The 23,648-nt window shown below is 45.7% G+C and overlaps 3 protein-coding genes across 3 annotated transcripts; all 3 read right to left on the minus strand.

Annotated features, from left to right (window-relative positions):
- Positions 1–7,658: 7,658 nt before the first annotated feature.
- Positions 7,659–8,567, minus strand: LOC128710220 (zinc finger protein 501-like). The gene has a single exon (XM_053805267.1). It carries the CDS (start codon positions 8,565–8,567, stop codon positions 7,659–7,661), a length of 909 nt encoding a protein of 302 aa, XP_053661242.1.
- A 4,992-nt stretch (positions 8,568–13,559) lies between these two features.
- On the minus strand, positions 13,560–19,575 carry LOC128710225 (CLIP domain-containing serine protease B8-like). The gene is made up of 8 exons (XM_053805271.1): positions 19,055–19,575; positions 18,690–18,985; positions 18,313–18,597; positions 15,755–15,974; positions 14,542–14,708; positions 14,336–14,447; positions 13,954–14,252; positions 13,560–13,891 (listed from the first exon to the last, which is right to left on the minus strand). Exons 1-8 carry the CDS (start codon positions 19,573–19,575, stop codon positions 13,560–13,562), a joined length of 2,232 nt encoding a protein of 743 aa, XP_053661246.1.
- Positions 19,576–20,514: 939 nt separating this feature from the next.
- Positions 20,515–22,337, minus strand: LOC128709739 (CLIP domain-containing serine protease B9-like). Its single transcript, XM_053804755.1, has 4 exons — positions 22,250–22,337; positions 21,235–21,745; positions 20,882–21,171; positions 20,515–20,813 (listed from the first exon to the last, which is right to left on the minus strand). The coding sequence occupies exons 1-4, from the start codon at positions 22,335–22,337 to the stop codon at positions 20,515–20,517; spliced, it is 1,188 nt and encodes a 395-aa protein (XP_053660730.1).
- Positions 22,338–23,648: the final 1,311 nt, after the last annotated feature.

Consider the following 23,648-nt stretch of genomic DNA (forward strand, 5'->3'; position numbering starts at 1 on the left):
TAAGCTGCCTTCTATCTTACTACCTTGGCTGTCGTTGTCGGTACGCAATCCGGTATCCTTTTTTTTCTCCCGCTGGCAGCGTATCCTTCCGCCCGACCAGCCTTTGTCATTCGGCGTGACGCACCGTATGCATGTTTTAATATGTAAATTTCTTTAATTACTTCACTCAAGAGCTTTGCACGAATGTGCTTTCCGCAATACTTCTTGCACCGTAGCTGCTGTTGGGTGGTTTGCTTGAGAGTTTTGTTTGTTTGTGTGTTTTTTTTTATCCGGGTTCGACCGGGTGACCGGCATTTTTATCATATCCGCTACGATCGACGATGTCACCAGTGTGGAAAATCTTATCAATCACTTTCACTTCGCAGAATGGAGGATGAGTGTGACGAAACATCAAACCAGGGTGAGAAAAACCCATAAACCTCCTCTCGATGTTATTTAGAGCCCCGGTCTGGTGCAGATCCTGTAGGATTATAAAGTCATCAACTAGGGATACAATAACTGCGGTTAATGAGATGGATTCAAGGTGTTGTGTTTGTTTTGATTTTATTCGATGGCAATACACGATTGTAAATTTTTACATAATATTCAATACACTTTTGTGTGAATATTATGGAACGACTATTGAGCCATTATGATAAAGTTGAGTAGTTGAAATAAATTCCTACAAAACAGAAATTAAAGATCTTTAAGGTTACGGATTAAACACTATCAAATCATTGTGAATTTTATCATGTTCTTTGAAGTTTTGGTTTCCTAAAGCATGTTGAGGCAACTACGGAGATACACAGATATACACTAAAATTCCGAGATTTCAGTACTCTTCAACCGATATGAACAAATTTCCCAACAACCCAAAGCTATGGAATCATTCCCATTTCTAAGATCTTGCTAGAAATTTTATCAGTTCTGCTAAAAGCTTGGTAAAATTCTTATTCTTGTCAACATATCAATTCTGCAGTTTTTTTTGTTGTAAAGAATCTATTTCAATTTAGTTGTATATAGCGGGAAGAAATGAAGAAATGCAGAAATGAAGAAATGACTCCAATTTTTCCACTTAAATTCGATAGTTCTGCATGAGGTTTTTTTTTATTTTACTTATTGTTCCATGCTTTTGAATTTGTTTATCTTCTCAGGGAAACGCTCTCGAAATTACTAAAATCACCATCTTTGTATAAAATCAGTTAATTAATCAGTAATTAATACTCATATTAGTTCAATGAATGTTCATCGATTTACATCTATCTATCTCATCTATCTTTTTTATCTATTCTACAAATAAACTACTCAAATGTAAGTTCGTTTTTGTTTATTAATTGTATTTTTAAAAAACTTGCTTTTATGCCGTTTTTTATTTATTTTTATAATTGTTTATCTATTTTAGTGTAAAACAAATCTAAAAACCATGCATTTTTATTCAATCAATACATTCTTGGCTGAAGGGACAAGAATCGAAAAAAACACACTGCCACTTCTTCACCCTCTTAAGCGCGTTCTTGCCCATCTAATTCAATCCGGAACAATTTTCACACTTTTATTAAGTCACCTAGCAACGGATATCCTGCCAAACGGAATTCCCACCTTTCACCAGCCCCAAAACGATAATGAAAAATTCCATAATCGTCTCGTTTTGTTCATCCAATCGGATCGCTGGTTTCTTCATGGTTCGAGTCCATCGTGGCAATATCGAGTGTAGATGACTTTCCCTAATCTCTACCTTCACCACGGCGGCACCCACCGTGCCCAACGGCCCAGAACGTTTATTAGCCTTTTATCCCGACACATTTCGCACGCTTTTCCGCATCCATTCTTCATGCCGCCATGCGACGTTATCGGCGCCGACACGCATCTACGGTAATCGGGATTGATGAAATTATTAATATTAAAATATTTCAATATCCTTTTTCTCATCGGTGGCATCGGTTTGGAACGGTATGCCACTACCCGGTGATTCTCAACAACAGAAACACCAGTTCCATTTGCAAAAAAAAAAGTAAAACCGTTTCCCAATTTTGCATATGAAAAAGGCCACCGCTCGTATCGATATCAAGGAAGATGCGAATCGTGGCGAACGTTTAATCCGCGAATCGGGCAGAACAGCTCGTCATGGGAGAATGACGCAGTGTACCACGATACCGTGCACACATAGTGCCACATGTCCTACCCGCGGTAGCAAACTGTTGCGAACTGTGTGATGCGATCAATTAATCATCGCCCCTCAATCAAGTTATGGCAGCCGGTTAAACGGTTGACGGCTGCAGTTGGCCTACATTAGGTGACAAAACTGCGTACTCTGCGTGTGTGTGTGCCCGTGGAGGGATGGAAAGCGGGAAAGACGACTGCCACGGGCACATGGGACAAACAATTGAAGCACTTCGCATTAGGGTGAGCGGAGAAGAAATGTACTCTCTACTCGATTGTACGCATCGCATGTTCGATCTTTCTCCGGTGCAAAGGACACAGGGGTAGTCTCGAGTGCTGTACTGTCGGTCGTTGGTAAAACTATTGTTTGAAGTACAGTGGCACAAAAGCGCCTACAGTCTATTTATGATCGTGCTTCAAGTGCCCACTGTTGACACTATTGTCCTGCCAGCCCAGTGCTTGCGAGAAATGATTATTGATGGACTCATCGAAGATGTCATTAAGCGTATCGCAGCCCAGGGAAAAGGACCTTTATTTACTAGGATTCAACATGCAGTAAAAGGATGTAACTTTATTGACCGTTTTATTGTAACGTGAAGGACAGTGACGGTTCCGAAACTAACCGAACCCACAAAGTACTGCGCTTGACCCTGTCCCTTCCGGGGGACCGTTTGTGTGTTGCACTTACAACAAATCTCAACAAGCCATTTTACGATATTAACACGCAAACATCACAACATATTGCACCATGAAGCGGAACACTTACCAATCAAAAAGGGATACTTTCCCTTAGCTTCTGCAACTGCATCCAAGGGTCAGCCGGTTGCGCCGTGTTTCCGCCTCGATGTAATTATCCTTTCGAACGATCATAAAAGCATCTACCTGTAAGTGCCCGTCGGAATCGGATACGCTACTTTTGACACACGCAACACACGAATCCTGTTCTTGGATCGTTTCTCATGGAAAAAAGGACACTGACCCATGCCGTTATTAATCGCCAGCAACTCGAGTGATGCATTTCGTCGGTATCTCATCTCGCTAATGGGTTTCCAAGGTGTCCAAACAATGGTTTGATAACCGAGCTGTACCGTGGGACTGGATTTGCTTTCGCGCCCTGAAACACATTGGCGGGTTCGCGCCTTCCACTCCACATGGCAGCTGTCACAAGCGCGATACATTGGGTTGATGCTCGCGTGATTGATGAAGGAACGAACCGAAAAAAAAGATACACGCATATAGTTAAGCGGCAATGCTTAACGATTAACGTTTAATCGTGTCCAATTTCCCTTATCCATCATGGCGCAGGGATATGTCCACTGTTGTCCAGGTAGTTCCACTGGTGCCAGGATCGAAAGGGACGAATGTTTAATAATATTGTGAGACTGTACCACGAGCGATAGGAACGGTGAAAACAACAAAGCTTGAAGTATTAGCTAGCTCTATGAGTAGCTCAGCGCTTTGTTTGATTGTGTCCCATGGCATAATCCCCAAAGCAAACAGAGCTGTACAGGCTTTAGTTTAAATGCGCCCCAAAAGATGGGAAGCAAAGAATAGACAGGAAAGGAAATGTGAGTTCAATCAAAAGTTATGGATTTATTTTTATCGACAAAGCGCTTCCCTAGCACATTTAATCTCTAATTGATGTTTTATGATCGGGATGGTATTGACTTTATTGCTTCCGCTCGTATCCGGGAAATCTCGTACGATTTGATTAATATAGATGATGGGGAACAGATAAAATCGGTAGATGTCGTTCATAACAACAGAACCACAATACTTTTCTATTTCATTTAGAAAGTGTGATTTCTTCCAACTCGTGAATTATATCGTGAGTCAACTCAATATTTAACTCATCGCGGTGATCTTCAACTCATGATTTAGATAATGAGTTGAAGGTCACCGAGAAGAGTTAAAGGTCACCGTAAATCCTGAGTTAACTCTCAATTTAAATCATGAATTAAAGTTCGCCGTGCAGCGTTAAATTCTAATTGTTATAAAAGATTTTATTATATGAGAATAGTATCATATCAAATCGTATAAGCATTATAAGTACTCTCCATGAAGATTTGAATCAACTCACTCCCTAGCAGCCACTCATTCTAAAACTTCCTATCTTATTCACTCATTATTAATCATTGCGCGCATCACTACTTTCTATGATAAACAATACCTGAACGAAGGAGATCAATTATGTCTCCCATTTGCCACAGATTTCGCACAAATGTAGTGCGAAGATTCAGTTGAGGAATACTGTTCAATGTTCACTACAACATATCACATCATTTGTGCCATAACTATGAACTACATGTCTCCTATACTCCATACCCGACTTTTCATATAATCTCTTCAGCCCACTTCGCTGTTAGTACGAAGCATTAATATATTAATAAGGATTTCCCGTTATTGCCTTCAAACACGTCAATGACATTTGATGCTCGATGAAAGTGAATAGCCAGCTGTCAATTTTTCCCTTCCTTAGTTGGAGCATCTCAACAGCCACCTATCCACACTTGAAGCCAGAGCAATGGGGCATTTGTTCTTTTATCTTGACTGGGTTCTTTCTTCCTGCTGTCCTGCCGGCCGTCTAGCTCGACCATTACCAACGTCTTGGCGAAGGGTTCTCCAAGTGTTGCTCCTTATTTCTTCGCACCTTTTCATCGACATCGGCCATAATGCGTATGTCTTTGACGTAATTTGCGAGCCACGCAAAGATAAAAGGAAACCGTACGCACCACTTCACCGACGAACAGAGGCGATTGCCGAGTGTCCTTTTTAGGCTGGCGTTCCGTACGCGGTAGAAATCCCCAATTCCTTATGGCTCTCGAGCAAGCAGCGGGATGGTAAGGACACTTTTGGCTCGCAAATCAGAACCTTGCAAGGGGTTCGGTGTTCGGGGCCCGCAACGAAAGTGCGAACGCAAACGCAATGCCATGACGTGTGAAGTGTCCATTTCTTCTGCACATTCGACTGGGCACTTCGACTCGTTGCTCTTAGAGGGGCAACTCATCACCGCACATTGAAGGACATTTCATTTCTGGAAGCGAGAAATTGTGAAAGGACGTTTTTGTTTTTTTGCTCAAGTGGCTGTTCTCACACTCACCCAACCTTTCTGTTCCGTTCGTTTCGGGACCCGATCGTGGGGTGGGTTCGGAAGACGCTATCCAATGCCTTGCATGCTATTTGCCCGCACCAAATCACAGGGAAAAACATGACGTTTTCATCTTTTATTTACACGCACAAGTGAGGTACAGCACTATTATCCTTAACATTCGATCCGATTCCCGGATGTCGGAGAAAGCCTAAACGACGAGCGACTTTAATTCCCCCTGTTGCCACCACCGGATAATACCGGGGATTAAAGATTGTGTCGTGTCAACACCACAAAGCATTATCGTGAAATGTGTGCTACATAAATGTATGATAAACGAGCGATCGATATTTGTACTAAATAAAATACACCCAAACACTACACGGTTCTTCGCTTCCCAAAAAATTGTAAATTGAATTTCGAGCAATTACAGCATCAGCCACCAAAATCGGAACACATTGCGCTGTTCCAGCCTGCTTCCGGGCCGCATCAGGGCTGTTTTTCCGGACTGAGCTACACCCAGCACGCGCGCTGCTTGATGAGAAATTAATGAATATTTTATTGAAAATCAATTGCAGTATGGAAATCACGAGTTAATGGATGAAATAATCGATCCGAGTGCCATCGAATGCGTTTGGGCCGTTATGAATTTTGGGTTAACCTCATTCCAACCAAACCCTTCGAACCAAAAAATAAAGGAAGAAAACACTTACATCAAGGGATGCCCCATGTATCCGCACAGCGGAAATGGCACGCGGGAAACGCGATTTGCATCACCGGCTGGAAAGTTAATATTTGTCAGCGCATTATGTTAATTTATCGACAAATAATAGAGCGCTCTAACTACCGACTTCCGGGATCTGTTCCTTGCTGCGAGCAAGAGCGAACCTCATAATGCACTGGGCGTCGTTATTAAATCGTCCAACTGACAGATACAAATTGACTTCCACCGATCGACAGTAGGACGTTTTGCGAAAAACAGCTGTTGCTCTACATTTCCACCATTTGGGCTAGGGCGAATTCGGTGCACGTGGGTAAGGAAAGCCTGCCGAGGCCCTGGTTTCCTTTTTTTTTCAACCGGCGTAAGTGTAATCTCCTTCGGCGTATATGTGGTGTATGTGTTGCTGGGTATGCAAATTGCGACCAGCGTTCGGTAATTTGTCATTGATGTTGCACTTTGCCGGGTAGCGGTGTAATAACGAACCGATTGGATCGGGCTCACGGTTGAGGTAAGCTATTGTGAGTTCATTGGCAGCTATAAAGTAGTCGATCATTTTTCAAATCCTATTCCCCCTTTCTGTTACGATACAATAACGAGTGTTGAGGACATTTGTCACAACTCCCTGGTTGCACAGTTGATTGCAAAAGTTAAACCATTTAATTGTTCTTTCATTAAGAGCATGAGCAATGAGAAGTATTGATTAGTAATGCATGTGAAGAAATTTATTATTTAAAGCACTACATTTTTTAAATTTGAGTTTTATACATATTTGGGAATTGAATATTGAAGAAACTGTTTTGACGTAATAGAATATTTTTTTAAAATGAATCGTAAGAGGTGTCAAGTCAATCAGCCAAGAAGTTAATTATAGGAATTATATATTGTTACGCAATTGTTTTTAGCTTTCTCCAGTTGTCGAAAAAGCATATTGTTGTCAGGAAAAAATAAATCTCGTGAGGATAACTTAACTTTTTAAGCAAACCATTAGCTTGGGTATATGCTAATTAATTTTCATGAACTATTTAGAGATCTAAGACCTTGCGCAATAATTCCAGTGACTAGTTACCGAACAGCATTTGGTAACTCAAATTCTTCATATGTTAAGTGTGACATTTATAAACGACATTATAACAATTACTGAATGTCTTAGTCTAAATTTCGCGAGTGTTAGACTGTTAAACAATATGTTGAGATACGTTCAGACCGAAATTCCTCTCTTGTGTAAGCACATCGCGTGAATATTCGTTTCATGTACCAAGATTGAATGCTTCATGATCTTCAATCTTCCGACATCTTGGCAAAGTTCTTCGCTGGTCAATGCAGTAATTCGTCAACGTCTCATTCGCTAATGGCCCTGATGGCACCTGTCCAATCGTTTTCATGCCAATGCAAGTCACCCATATTCCATGTCGTCTTTCAAGGTCTTCCTAGTCTTTGAAATGTTCACACACACACACACACACACATACACACACACACACACACACACACACACACAAACATATGACATTCGCCAACACGAAGAAATTCACCAAAGCATGAATGAGTTCATACGCAACCTACCCGATCGTCCAGAAATAGGACATCGGTTTCTTTCGGATTGGAGAAAAATTTGATCGTGAGCAAACTCATTGAATGATCTCAGAAAATAGCATTTAAAAGAAATGTATTCTTCAAAACCATTTACAAACGTACTTTTACCACTCACACCTACCCCTTGGAAGGTTCACCTTTCGGTGACTTCTTTTCCCGATGCACCGCACCATGCTTTCTCAGCGTGCCCGCATCGCTAAACTGCATCGAACAGATCGCACACCGGAACGGTTTCTCACCCGTGTGAATGCGCCCGTGCACGGTCAGTGCCGTTCGACATCTAAACCCCCGGTTGCATATCCCACACAAATGGGGCCGTTCGCCACTGTGCCGGGCACGCTTGTGAATGCGTAGATGGGCCAGCTGAATGAACGTTTTCGGACACTGGTCGCAGGCGTACGGGCGCGTTTGGCTGTGGATGCGCTCGTGTTGCGTGAGACAGTCCAGTTTGGCAAACACTTTGCCACACTGCTGGCACGCATACCGCACCCCGAGCGTGTGTGTGTTTTCGTGCCGTTTCAACGCATTGCCGGTGGTGTAGGTGTTACCACAGTGACAGCACTGGAATCGAACCTTACCGGAACGGTCTGCCGGTGTCACCGGTAGGTTCTGACGGGTCGATGGAGCACTCTGCAAACATTTCTGTTCGCCCTTCACATTATGTGCACCACCCCGATGGTACAGCCGGACGTGTGACTGGAGATTGCGTCCGGTGCGAAACCGTAGCGCACAGTAGCTGCACTTATGCATCCGCTCGTGGACATCATGCAGGGCAACGTGTTTATTAATAGCACGCATCGAACGGATCGGAAAGCATCGATCAAAGTCACAAATGTCGCACCAGTACGGCATCAGATCGGACGCATGCCGATCGTCCAAATGTTGGTCGAGCTCCTGCACGGAAGTGAAACGATCACCACAGATATAACACTTTGAAAGTCTCACAGTTGCCTCACCGCGATCAGCTGTTACCGATTCCCGACACACACGATCTGTCACATTTACGGTCGCATTTTCCATTTCCATCACTGTAACTTGCTGCGGAGTTGACGGCGTCTGCCGGCACAAATAAGTTCGCAACCGAGCGTGATCGTGTCGCGGATCGTACTGCAGCCAATAGCAGCATCAACGCGTCTTGACACCGGAACAACGGTCCGTGTGCGAGCACGTGCGGCAAGCAGGACGTAGCCAATTTCTGCGACGAAACCTTGCGATACAAAAACCGGCAGGCGAAAATAAACAGTAGCGTGATCATGCAGGCGGTGCGCCTCGGAACGTTTCGCTAAAATTAGACCATTACCGTCTGGCGCATAGGGACACACATGCGTTCCCTCCGTGCGTACGTGTGCGGGTGCAACATCGCCGATCGCCACGAATTTGACGGCATCCAGCCATATCATCCCGATAGGGTGTCGAACAGATTTTATTATCATCGCACGAAGAAGATCGTGCCGGTGAGCAGCTCCGTAATCAACTGGCCGGCACTGCTAGAAGTCGATCCGATCACGTTCAGCTGTACAAACACAGTCTAGCGCAGATCGCACGAAATTGAAAAGTGATTAAACCGAGCAGAAAACAATGAAACAAAAGTTGGTAACGCTGGGGAAGGGTTTCAAATACCCCTTATAGGGGGATAGGTGCAGTGTTGGTTTTATGGAAGATTTTATTTATTTATCTTCATCTTACCCTACGAGCACGAGTTCGAGAGATGAAAATGGATTGGAAGCGGCGAAGATCACGCATTGTCACATGGTCCGTAAATCTAATTCGGTCGAACAAACGTTTGCCATTTGCCATAAGGAACTGGAAAGAATAGTGGTTTTTGTCTGGGCATATTCTTGTAACTCCACCTCAACCACAACCGAGATTAGCTGTGCTTATGGACATACAACTTTCCGTTTGGGTTGCTTCGCTTTGAACGCACTTCTCTTATCATCGAATGTGCTGTACTTCTTCATAACATACACCCGAAACATTCCACCGGTGATAATCAACAGTGACGGTTTAAAGTACATTTGATGACAGTGAAAATCCCTTCGGAGTTTAATTTCCCCTTTTTGAAATGGCGAACCAAACAAACACAACCAGCACAGTTCAAATTCAATCATAATAATATTTTTCATTCAACTCATAATCAACTTTCTGGGTTCGGTTTCATCAAACGCATACATACGGTTCGATATCCCCGACGACAGCATATGTGTGTGCGGATTGGTTTTTGTGATAACTGCGTTATCGGGATGTGGACAGACCGGTTGCCCGTATCTATGACAACCGGGTTTTAAAACGCAAACAAAACGGACCATTTCGTACGTCCATCTCGTTGGTCCATCGCGTCCCCCTAAGGATTCGGGTGTTGTACTTTTGTTTTTTGGCTATAGCTTATCATGTTCTGCCGTGAAAGATGATGCTCACGAAGGTGCGTTCTGGTGGACCTTGCTCGCGTTATGCTAGGGTAAGCAACCTGAGAGGGACCCGAAACCGCGAAGGCAACAGCATCCCAGATCTTGTCCTCATTCTCAGCTCGTTAGCCGTAATTTGATCTTCTCTTTCATACGGAAAAGCGCAGCATCTCCCAGGAAGGAGGGAAAGCTGTGAGTTTTCCACCAAACGGACAGACTTCTTGGCGGCTCCGGATGTGACCAGGCAACGGTTGGAACCGAAGGTTGGACCCGGGTTAATGGTGAAATGTGAGAGGATTATTGAGGTAATTAAATTTATCAAAATGCCCCGCCTAACAGCAAACTTCCGAAACGTGACCGGTCGCTGGGTCACAGTGCAACAGTGGCCACTGTGGAGTTTGGCCCAACCAGCGGCAGAACGGGTTTTTCCGCAAAGGGTTCTGGCACCACTTTCTCACGCCGCTCGGGAGTAACTTTCACTCCGACGGCAGCCGAAATGAATGCTAATTGGGATGCTGTTCTTGGTCGGACGAGAGTATCGTTCCGAACTAGTTTTCTAACTTCGTTAGCTAACTGTTTAATCCGGTTTTTTTTCCTGCACCGGGATTGTGCTTTTCCCGTGTGCAACCATCGCTCGGTTGTGGTTGTGGAAAAGGACACTGTCGATTTTGGAAAATGGTTCGTGTACCATTGTTTACTGTTGCCGCTGTTGCGTACGGGAGGAGTTGAAGTTGTGGCGTTGAAGACTCTCCAAAAATAAGGCAAAAAAAGGAAAGCGTAACAATTCCATTCTCTAGAGCCGGTGCGTTTTTTTTTTGTTGCCTACTCAAAATCAGTACAACGACACAGCCGGGTTTGTAGTTAGAAGATTGACCGGTCGCCCTGAAGCTGTACTTCAACCGATTTCCAACGGCGACACGTGACCGAACACCGATTCCTACATCGGCACATCGGAGACTTCATCTAATTCATTACCAATTTCCAGGCGAATGGAACATAATGATGGTTCCTTGGGGGATGGGTACACCAGGCCGTTGCTAATCGTGAGAAATTGATTGGAAAAACGACCGTGCGACATTTTCTCTGGAGGATACGGTGTGCGGGGCATGGAGGCAACCGGCCGTGGCGGGGTTGGCCGGCTTCTTGGCCGACCTTTTCCGGCCTTCGCAGGCCCTCCGCTCAGGTGTACTACAATCAAAAGCAGAAGCAGCATTTGCGTCACTTTCTAATCGGGTCGGCCATAATTACAGCTCACCGTTGACAAGCACCGGTTCGGTTCTATTCTTTTCTTACATTTTCCCCCCTAGTCTACGGTAAACGAAATGATGTCCAGAATATCAGTACGTGTGTGTTTTTTCCCCCTCTTCTCATGCGGAAGGACAGTAAATATGCGTGGACAGTCGGACCGGCCAGACCGGCTAGAAGGACCTTTTTGCTAGATTAATTTACTTTCCCCGTCTTTCATCCCGTGCGTGAACCATTCTTATTCAAGGGTTTCCTTGTACTATTGTGCGCGTGTTCCTACGTTTGTACGGCAATCTATACGTTGCCATAGTTTTTTTTCCCTCTTTTCTTACTGTTATGCTAGTTCGGTTTCATTCCTATCCGCTCTCCCTTTTGGTTGTCCCTTCCGGATGTTGTGGAGGAAGTGATCCCGAAATCAAAGCCGATTCAATGAATAAGCACCAGCAAGCGGGAATCGATAAACTCCAGTCGACCGTGGTGCCCTACGGTCGTGCTGGGAAACGTGCCGGTTGCGTTTACTGTGGTCATCTTCACCAACTTCCCGCCCCATTTCCGGCACCTTCACCGTTACCCGTAATCACGCTGATGAAGATGCTGACCAAACGCCGGCGGATGAACCGTTCCACCCAAGATGCATCTCAATTTTACGCAACCGTTTCACATCGAACACGGCGTCCGTTGACGATGAGGTTGGCCGTGGCTGTGTGTTTATATATACCAGCCCCGAGAAAACTCACCGACGCAGATTGACTTCGTTTTCGCCAACCTGACGTCCGGTAAGAATGTGAGCGAACGTTTCGGGTGCCGTGGGGCAGGGTTTGATACTGTTGTGACAAGATTTTGATTGAAATTGAAAAATAGACATTCTAAGGGTTCAGCGTAAATTGTTTACAGTTTCGGTGGTGGAAAGTGGCTTGAGCAATGTTATCATTCGTTTCGACAGGTTTGACTTTCCCGCCACGGGAGGGTGAGATCTTGCGTTGGCTTTTCATTCATTTGTCATGTGGCGAGAGGGCGGGAGTGAACTAGTTTTGCAGCAGGGGTTTAGGTGGGCGGTGCCTAACATTTCCAATCCATTTAGTATCTGATTTGTTTACAAACAGTTTGAGCATGGTTGTAAGCAATCATTCCGAATTTCTATGCAATGATTATGTTTTACGTGGATTGATGCGTTTTCCGGGGTTGCTTTGACCTATTTCTTCATTATCTTACAAAACGTAGTGCTGCATGGTGTTCATTTCAGTACAGGTTTGTTTAAAAATCATGTTGGTACAATTGCGTAATGAATGTTCCACGATAAGCTACTGTATCGCTGTATGTCCTCTAGTATCTACTCTGAAGCAGATACCTAGTGTAGATATGACTGCCTCCTAACGCGCAATCATGCCTTAGTTTTCGGTCTAAAACATCGATTCTATGTTCATGTTCTAGAATTCTTCAAACTACATATACCGTATGTTTTTTATTAATTAACATAAGAACAGCCAGATCGTTTAACTGATCTGATAAACCATACGTTAAAGATGCCATTATAATAGCTCTCGTATATTTTTGTTCTGCATCTTTATTAAAAGTTCATAATTTTTAAACTGCTATTTAAATTACATTAAATATCTATTCCCATTAGCTATCACGTCTTGTAAAGTATGCTTATAGGCTGCCCAATTTGATCATAGAGTTAGATTTTTGCATCCCATGAAGTTAAAGTTATCTGGTCTTCATTATACACCATGTTGATACTTTGTTACTGGCATAGTTTACTTTCGGCTGTGTTCTCTTTGTGAAGAAATCCCCCCATATCACCCAACAATGCACATATTAAGTCCACTGTATGGATTTCCAGCTGTTTTACATTAGGAATAGTTGTAACTCCCGCAATGATTTGACCTACTTTCACGATAGCAATATAATCCAATAAAATCGATCGAGCCAGAAACATGAAAGGATGTTATTTTTCGCTCAGTTGGCTACACATACTCAAAAGGACACGCAGCATGTGTACCACAAGATCACAAAGACTTCTTAGTGAAAGTATAACGGATGGAAGAGAGTGTTACTGTTACGACAAAACCCATTATTAACGCTAACCCAAAGGTCTGTGCTGTGACCTTGTGCTACTCTCAGGATGCTCGGAAGAATTTCGAAAAGCGGACGCAAAGGTCAAACACACTGTGCCACAGCAGGTATCGAATGTATGAACGATGGGAAAACGCTTTTCTCCTTACTAAGGCCGATGAAGGTCAAGGGATTGTTTGGCCACCGAGGAAATGTATGTACCCGGCTTACAACGAGTTGCAACATTAACAGCTAATGATTTATTAGATAATAGCTAGACACTCGAATTTCGATTGCGTTGTTGGAATCGTATCCCCTATGCGGAGGTATACATCTTGATCCACGGTAGATAGTAGTGTACGTTGGTGTACACTCCTGGCAGGCCTTCGACGCCACAGCCTCGCACACCCAAACTGACGATGCCCGTAATGTACCAGATGCCGCGCACCATATCGTAGCTCATCAGCGGTGATCCACTGTCACCGGCACACGTATCCTTCGCCCGTTCCCCGCCGGCACACATTTGGCCCGGTCCGAGTGAGAACGACCACGGAAGGAACGTCTTCTTGCAAACGTCCCGGTCGACGTACGGTAGGCTGAGCTTAAGCTTGATCGGACTCAGCACATCTGTACCGAGATTGTCCTTAACTGGAATGAGATTGGCAGTTAGAAATGGATTCCACACACAGATGGATTGCACCCATACTCACAGATGTCCGTACGACCCCAGCCGGATACACTGAGCTTTTTGCCCTGCGTAGCACCAACTTCAAAGTTCTGCTCCGGCAGACAGATCGAACGCAGAAAGTCAGTAAATGGAGGCGTTTCCTGGATCCGAATCAGCGCAATATCATGCTGCTGGTTGCTAGATTCCGAGTCATATTCCGGGTACGGTATGATCGCTTGCGGTGGTAATTCGATCACATCTTCCGAACAGTCCTTCAGCTTGTTCTCGTACACACAGTCCGGGTTGGTGTGGATGTTGTACTCCCGCAACCGGATATACTTCCTGCAAACAGAGCAAAACCCGATGGAAACAAGGTAAGCATGGGTGGCGCCGTTCCGTTTTTTTCCGAATTGCTTAACACTTACAGCCGTCCCTTCGTTTGCTGAAAGTTCTTGCCGGTCACGCAGTGCGCCGCAGTGATCACGTACGTGCGACTTATCAGCGCTCCCCCACATCCCTGCGTCAGTCCACTGCTATCTATCGGTTGAGCGATGGGGAGAGAGAGAAGAGGTTCATTACTGGGGGCGACTAGTGTTGGACCATGGCTCGTCAGCCGGATGTGATCTCTTACCACGCTCATACAGCAACATTGCCATCCACGGGAACTCATCGATCTCCGCCAACTGACCACCGCGTATTTTCGCCACGTAACTCTGAATACCGCAGGAATCGGCATCGAAAGCGATCCGACTAGCGAGCCGGTTCTTCGGTATCATTGTATCGTTTACAAAAGGCTCACTGCAAAGGCAGAACGAATGTGAAGGTTATTGTTCGGCATTGTAATCAGATACTTCAATTAGACTAGAATTAAACTGTACGGGCAATAATAAAATAAGCAACAAAGTAGTAATAAAAACAGAACGGTGGAAGATTCTCGTACCATCGTTGCTCCAACGATGTGCCTTATCAGTAAATACCCCTAGAAAACTTAAATACTACACCGACTCGACATACAGCAAACCGTACCTTCGATTCGTTTAACCGAGGCACCCATATTATGCAATTATTCCATACGCTGAATGCACATGTTTGTGAACCTATTAGCAAGTGTACGACTTTCTTCACGTTCCGTGGAAGCTAATCGTACGCAGTGACGTGCAGGGTTGTGATGCATTGGCGTCATATGATGATTAATACGATTGACATGGGAACTGTGTTGGAGTACGCATATCTTAACCTTGCAAAGGGGATCCATAGTTGAACTCTTGCGGCATACGTCACACGGGCTCCAGAAAGTCTGCCGCAGTAATATTCACCGGGAAACGATGCGTACAGCTCTATCAATCCAATCATGGATTGATTCAAAGTTCAATGATGAGGCCTTGTGCTTTTTAATCATTTTCTATATGATGGATGATAATTTCAAACAGTTCATCTTCTCCCTTTTTCACGTCTCAAAAGTGGCTGTGATCGTTATAAATAACAGCACTCAATGGTATTGTGTACGGTTTTGATGATTCAGTGCGATATTCGTTTGATGTTACCACCACTCCGACCGTCGTAACTTTCCTACGGTACCAAAGAAACTCGTTCTCTATCAATCAATCAACCGTTTTGTGCGATCTTCTCGTCGACTCTAGGCAATTAGCTTACATGTGCCACAGAATTCCCCCGAAAAGGTTTGCGCAAAAAAAAACACGAAAACCTCCCCACACATTGTTCCAACCTGCTGCTAAATGATGTGCCGTCTTAAGATAATCCTCTCTCACATCGCTACTGTACAACATTCCCCCGGGATTCGTGAGGTTAGCGGTGAACAAGAACCACAGTGTTATTCTACTTACAGATATACGTCACTGTTGCGAGGGCAGCACACGAACGGTTCCGTCTCCGACCCATTGCACTGGACCTCTTTGATGAAGCTGAAGCGTTCGACCGAGCTCAGGCTGGACACGTCGTTGATCTTGCCGTAGGCGACACAATCGCCCGGCGACATACATGCACCCGGACCGAGCTCATTAGGAATGTCGCACAGACGCACCGAATCCCAGACGGGTCGATCATCTGCCGGAATTTGAGAGCATAACAGCAAAGAAAAAAAAAACAGATTGGCTGTAGTTCAGCGCCACAATCATCAAATTTACAGTTCATCAAACTTGTTTGTTCGCAGTGACTCGTGTGCCAAAAACAAGCCGGCCGAAATCGTTAAAGATTGCGATGAGATCAAGATGATCGCTGGAATGCAACGCAGCATTGCGGGCACGAAGCAGAAGCCAAAGAAACCCAAATTCCACACCACAACCTCAGCCTGCACTGCACCACTGGGCGGCGGGCGCTGTAGTGCTGAACCGGAAATGCTAAGCATACTTTTTCGTTAGCACATCGACGCGTCCGTTGGATCGCAATTGCGAGGTCGCGATCCGCCATCACTGTCACCTTTCGCTTACCCGTGTCAATCGCCGCACCGAACGCAACCGGCGGCCCAACCGCGAACGTACAACCGCAAACCAGCAGCAGCACCACGAGCGGCATGATCTTGACCGAGACACTTGCCGTTAGCGAATAGAGCGACGAACGCGCCCGACCAGCTGATAAAGCTTCCTTCTGCCGGGGCCGGATCGGTAGCTCAGCATAATCAAAGCGGCATCGTAGCGGCGCTCACCTCCGGCGGACGTTGTTGTGCGATGCTGGTGGTCGATGTGGTGATGCGAAGAGTGCCAGCATCAGCGATGATCAGAGGCAGCCGTGTCAAACACACTGCCTGCAACGTGGCTGGTCGCCGTTTAGCGATGTACAGTTGAAAAACTTGTCGTCTGAGAGACTGAGTTGGGGAAAATTAGTTTAAAATAATTGTATGTGATTGCTTATTAATAATAACAGTTAAGAAATTAATAGATATTGAGGTATAAAAAATGAATCTTCAAGTTTTAAAGCAATAACGCTAACATACTTTTATGTGAAAGGTATTAAAACATCTACAGTCTCATCTATATCATCTACTAATATTATACAACTTGATTGCAGAATTATGTATTGAAATGAATTTGGTCATACATGTGAGAATTCTTTATAGAAATATAGTTATGCATAAATTGGTAAGTTTCCATTAACATTTGTCACTAAAACACTTCATTACGCTCGAACAAACCTTTGACATCCCTGGCCGATGCGATGGGCGAGTGGCGGATCGATGTGTTTGTGCGGGAATTTCCTCGCCGCGTTCAACAAAGTCGTTGACTTTTTTTTCTTGCCAGATCAGCTCACCTCCCTCCTGAATGCGAAGATCAGGTGCTGCTGGATCGCGAGATCCGTTTTGCGTGAAAACAACCTACCACCCCAAACCACCCCCACCCGCCCCTCCCATATGCTTGACGCCAAATGATAGAGACATTCTGGCACTGTGGGACTCACCCGTTTGTGCGCAGTCTGGTTTGGGAACGCGATTGTGTGCTTCTTGCGAGAAGTCGCGCAGAGAGCCTGCGCGGCCGGATGAAAAAAAAGCCCTCGCAAGCAGCTGTACACATGGGGTATATCCCCATGCCGCATGTTACCGGTTTAGTGATTTTTATGCCCACTTACTGCAGCGCACACAGCATACACACGTGAGATTGCTGGTACCTTGGACGGGTAATACCTTTATGAAACGGGGAATTCCCGACGCCACTGACCTGTGCCAGCATGCGACGCGTAATGATGCAGATGATGGGATATGTTTTCCAGCTTGCATGTGCTCCGTACGGTACGGTTGGTGATTTGAGCGGAAATGGGTGCGTGGTACGAGTGGTTTGCCGGGCACTCAGGAGTGTTGTACGCGATATTTCTATTCTGACACTCGAATGTGTAGTGCAAACGGTGGGTTATTCTGGCATCGTGTACCATAACAAAACCCAATGGGAATGTGGACATACCGATGCTAGCAGGAAAACCCATGCAGACAGTGATAAGTGCCACATGGAGGCTAAAAAGTTATGTCAACAGAGAACTTATCGCTATTGACTGAGGTTACAATGGAGGTGTTTATAGTTAAAAATTAACAGCCTGCTTCGGTCTCTGATAAAGATGGTGAGGTACATGTAAACTCGATGCTAATCAGTTCTCGCAATCAATGCACTTATGCAAGACGGTATATCATTTGCAGATTCGTTTACAAACAAAGATCTAAAGTTCGCAAAACAACGCAGTCTGAAAGGGAATCGTTGGGGTTTGAATGTATCTGTAACGTCGGAGATTGTTCGTTCAGTGCTGTTCTAGTGTTTGCACGCTCACGTTTCCACTTACACTACGCAAAAGAAGTTTATATTAACAGAGGTTGTAAGGAAATACAAGTGGTTTATTCAACTTAATTACTGTCCATAGTTCGATATTTCGACCGACGCATCTGAACCACTCGGACGGATTTAACGGCGAATATTCTGCCGAATCCAGTCCAGATAAGCCGACACCCTGGTGTACACGCCAGGCCAACCCTCTAAGGCGCATTGATTGCCGAAAGAAATAACGCCCTCCTGTATCCAGTAGAACCGTCGCACCATCAGTGGTCCACCAGAGTCTCCGCTGCAGGAATCAATTCCAAACACACCACCGGCACACAGCTGCTGCTCGATAATTTCGATGTTCTTCCACTTCTTGTCGCACTCCTCCTGTGCGAACACCGGGAATTGTGCCTTCTTCTTGATGCCGCTATGACCTGCACGAACAGAAAAGAAGAGGTTGCCAGATTCAACAGTGTTGTTCAAATGTTTTATTCGAGCAAACAAAGCTGCCGCGACGAATGCTTACGCTGTTGTCCAGTGTGCCCGAAACCAACGGCCGTAACGTTAACATTCGGAGTGGTAGGCGTAAAGTTATCCGGTGGAAGACACACCGGCGACACGAAGTTGTTCATGGTGGCATCCCGATCGAGACGAATCAGAGCGATGTCGTGGTGTTGGAAGGGACCATTTTTGTCGTATCCGGGATGAACGATTTGTGCCTCGATGCCAAAGTTCTGCGGTGGATCGGCACAGTTGTCCGCATCACCATCCTCACAGTCCATCTCGGTGGCGGTGTTATACTCGCCGAGACGCACATTTACACTGCGAAATGGAAATCCATAAATCATGTCAAGCATCTACTGCCTTCATCCCGTGCCGCTTCCCACTTACAGCCGTTCGCCCTCGTCCAACTTCTTGTTGGCCAGACAGTGTGCGGCGGTCAAAACGTAGCGCCCGTTGATCAGGGAACCACCGCACTTGAACGCCCGTTCGCCCTTCTTCGACACGTACTCCAACAGTGCGTACCACGGGAACTCATCGATCGCCGTGTAATTACCACCGATGATCCGATCCGCCAGCGTATCCAGCCCACACTCGAACGCTTTCGGGTTTGGTAAGCCATCGCGCACGGCCGTCGGGTTGCGGTCCACCGTTGTTACCCCATCCGAGCAGCATATTGTTACATCCCTTGTTTTGCACTGCAACCCGCGCACAAAATCGATCTCGTCCTCGTCCAACAACCGGTCGGTGTTGAAGAACTCGTCCCGGATGCTGGGACACTGCGACACCGGCGTGCAAACTCCGTCGCGATGATCCGGCGTTCGGCAAGATTTTTGTCCAAATGCAATGTTCACATTGCCACAAACGAGTCCCGCGAGCACAAACAGCACAATTTCTATCCTCTTTGCCATGACGATCGTTACGGCAGGCAGAACCGAGATCAACTGATCTCGCGCGATCGTACCAATCTCCCGTCGGGTGGAATCTGCTCAAGGTGATACAGTGAAAACTGGTTGCTGACTAGCGGACTCGCTGTAGTGGTGAACCTGATGACCGTCGCAATGATAGCTGGCATTTGGACTCGCAGAGGTATTTCCCATCCAGTGACACCCATACACGGACGCGTGCGGTTTGTTTGATTGCAAACACACGAAAACAATACATTTACGATGGGAATGTAATGCGATTATGGATGCGTATTACGTTCAGCAACCTTGGTACGGATGCATTCTAGTAACAACAAAGCACTACTGTTGAAAGTGTTTTGTTATTGTCATGTTTATTAAAAGTCAAACAGAAATTAATAACATTAAGTTGCAACTTAAGATTCTTTATCACCTAAACCTGTCTGCAGTTGGCCCAAGTTTACAAATCCGTTCGATTTGATGGGCTTTTACCAATCGCATCAAAGAAAAGAAAGGAATCCATTTATTCTATTTCGTTTAAAGATCATTTCTGATCACCTACTGTAGTAAGGGTAGAGTATTAAGGAATGTTCTAATTATGCGTCATTAGAAATGCGTCACCATCTAGATTGCTTTCTCAGACTGGCATTGGGGTTCTCTCTCTCCTTGGCGTAACGACCTTCTAGGTCATGCCTGTCATTTCTGCCTTGCTGATAGTCAGTCCTTGCTACGGGAGATTGGTCCGGATGGGATTTTGGATCGGTCCTGTCGTATGAAGACCGCTGCCGCTATCCATACATCACCGGCCATTGGGTTTAGTAAGACGTATTAATTGTTCATTCTTTCCTCCTACACCTACCTTAAGTCCTGTAACAATAATCCCAATAGTATGCTTTACTTGTTCGTGACCTCATTACTTAAGCAAAAGTTCTCCAACAAAACCCATTATGCCCTGATGTTGCCCCTCACCCAAACCATGTACGCGGGAACGTGCGTGTAAACGCCGGGCCAGTCTTCTAGCCCGCACCTATTCCCGTACGACACGATCCCCTCCAAGTACCAAACCTTCTGGAGCTTCATGAGCGGACCACCGGAATCACCGTGGCACGAGTCCTTCGCAAATTCGCCTCCGGCACAGATCTGGTTCGACGTTATCGGCGAGTTCTTCGTCGCGTACTTCTCCCGGCAGCGGTCGTGGTCGTACACCTTGATGCCGAGCTTCTGCTTGATAGGGCTCCGACTTCCTGTAGGAACATAACATGTACATTAAGAGACGAGCATTTCTCTTGACGTTCGAATGTTCGCTACACACCTTTAAGCGTACGACCGAACCCGGTGACAAAGTTAACTTCGCCCGCCTTCGAGGCCCGGAAGTCTGTCAGCGGTAGACAAACCGGTTGCACAAAGTCAGTATACTCGATCGACCTTGCCAGCCGCACTAGGGCGATGTCGTGCGCGTGAGCCTGCTCATCATAGTCCGGGTAAACGAGGCTCGATTCAACCGCCACATCGATCGGTGCATCGGCACAGATTTGCTCCTCCCCTTCCGTGACGCAATCGATTTCGGTGTTGGTGTTGTATTCGCCTAGCCGCACACCAACGCTACAAATAGTGGGTCATGGGTTAGAACGGATGGGATGCGAACGAGTTCTGCAAGCAACTTACAGTTTGCCTTCCTTGCGCTCAACCTCACCAACTACGCAGTGGGCGGCAGTCAGTACATAATGCTTGTTGATCAGCGACCCACCGCAGCTGAACTTTCGTTCCCCTTTCCGATTTTCGTACTGCAACATCGCCAGCCAGGGAAAATCATCGATATCGGCATTTTCGCCGCCGTATATTCTCATGCCGATGCTAACACCGCATTCATTCTTTTTCGGATTTGGCAACAGCCCGCCGGCAAGCTGATCGAGCAGAGCGTCACTGGTCGGTGCTTGGGTTGTGGTGGCGCTTCCCCGCTCACCGGTACTAATCGGCGATGGCACGACCGGTGCGGCTCCGTTACCGGGACAGCAAACAAACGGTTGGCGTCCGCTGGTGGTGCCAGTGCATTGAGATTTGCGCAAAAACTCCCGTTCCTCCCAGCTGAGTATCCGCTGCTTGAAGTAGTCCAGTATGCTGTCACATTCGTAGATGGAGATGCACCGTCCACGCACTTTCGTCGGCGTGGTACACTCTGGAAAAGCAAGATGTGGTAAACATGCAAACTGAGAACCCATCGTCTTTGTGTAATTCATTTCAAAAACCAGCTACAAATCGTATAAAGCAAATGATTAGAGCTGAGATGTGATTTTTGACAGTTGCTCGTTATCACTGGCGCGTCCTTGATCTCCGACATCTAACATCATTGCAACGCGCGCACACACACGTACACACGAATGCTCGGTATCAGCATTCAAAATGGCAACAGACACACTGATTCTGGCACTGACTACCGAGCCAACTTACAGCCACATAATCAGTCACGATAGGGGGGCACTCATTTCTATTTCCATCATCACTGGGAACCGATCACCAGATATTTTCGATCGTTACGATAAAAGGCCACGCAACAGCTGTGCAAATATCGGGTTTAATAAAACGGCACAGGAATTCGGACGGACCTGAAATACAGGTTTACTGATACGCACGGTAACGCATGCACGGTTCTCACAAACACCTAACGCTGCTTCAGACTTACGTGGTGGTGTTTGCTGGTGAGATCCTCCGATGTGTAAGGCGACCAGCACGCACACCATAACCCAAACGGTTCGACCGTAGCTGTTCATAGCTATTCCGGTTTCCGGTACACCGTCTGCGGTACGTCCTCGTGTGTACACCGAACGGCAAAGGTCTTCTTCGTACAGAGGTGAATACAGAGCGGCGCGGCCCTCAAGACGCGAGCCGGCTCAAAGAGGTGCGTTGGTTTCGGTCGCTCAAAACGCAACCGACACGATCGAGCACCGATTAGCTACTAATAACGACTTCACTGCCAAACCAACCGATCTCCCGTTCGACAGGAGTGAGGTGCGCATCAAGCGGGGCACGTTATCGTCAAATGCTGAATGCCGTTCGGCTGTAGCCCGTTATTTTACAGGATGGTCCTACGCACCAAGCATCTTACTAACGTGGCTATAGCTCATAGCCGGTAATAGGGTTAGGGTTTCTAAATTGTCTTTATTAGTAAAGGAAAGTCCAACCAGATTTAAAGCCGTGCGAACAAATCCAGTGAGTAAAGCTGGGGATGTACCGTACGTGTGATTTGCGCGGCGTGGATTGATAAGCGACTAGAACGTGTGGCTGTTTTACGTGGTCAGAACTCTCCTATAATGTCCTGTAATATCCGATGCAGCACAAACAAGTCATACACACGAAAACGTGTACAAAAAACCTGTCTTTCAGAACTGCGACCTACCATGCACTTGCTGATTATCCACCTGCTGTACCTCATTTAGCAAACAAACTAAGTGTATTGCATATTCATTACAAAAAATAGAAGGTAGAGCCGGGTGTTTGTTTTGCTTTTCGAAAAACCTGCTTCCGCGTGAACAATACCGAAGAGCATTAACCAGACAAGTACAAGGTAAACGCCGCGTACGGGCAAGTGGTTGATGTTTCGCACGATTAAAGCGGTATGACTCAATGCGCACTGTAGCCCAAAGTGTAGCGCTTCATCGTTGCAACGAAAAGAACGTTCGAATCACATCAGCGGTTACTGGAGTTTGTCTAGACGAGCTGTTAAACATGTGTCTAATCTAACTAACGTTTATGTCAAGTGGCACGTACTGTATAACATGTCTTATGAATTCTTAACCGAATCGAGTCAATTAACCCAATAAAGTCGTGAACATTCAGTGTCAAACAGTGAGCTAAAGCTACAGCAAAGCTAAATGATCAATGCTCAGTCAGGATCTAAATCATAATTTAATGTTTCTCCAATACTTTACCACAAACACTATTAGAAGCCAGCAAATTCTCGATGTGAAATGCACATTTTAGGACCACAAACATGTACGATTTTGGCTTATTTTAAACTGTCTACTCATGAATTTACGACACAATGTAGGTATAAATTGTGTAAAGAACAATTGCGTACCTTC

Source organism: Anopheles marshallii, chromosome 2, assembly GCF_943734725.1.
Source record: "Anopheles marshallii chromosome 2, idAnoMarsDA_429_01, whole genome shotgun sequence".
NCBI classification, from domain to species: domain Eukaryota; kingdom Metazoa; phylum Arthropoda; class Insecta; order Diptera; family Culicidae; genus Anopheles; species Anopheles marshallii.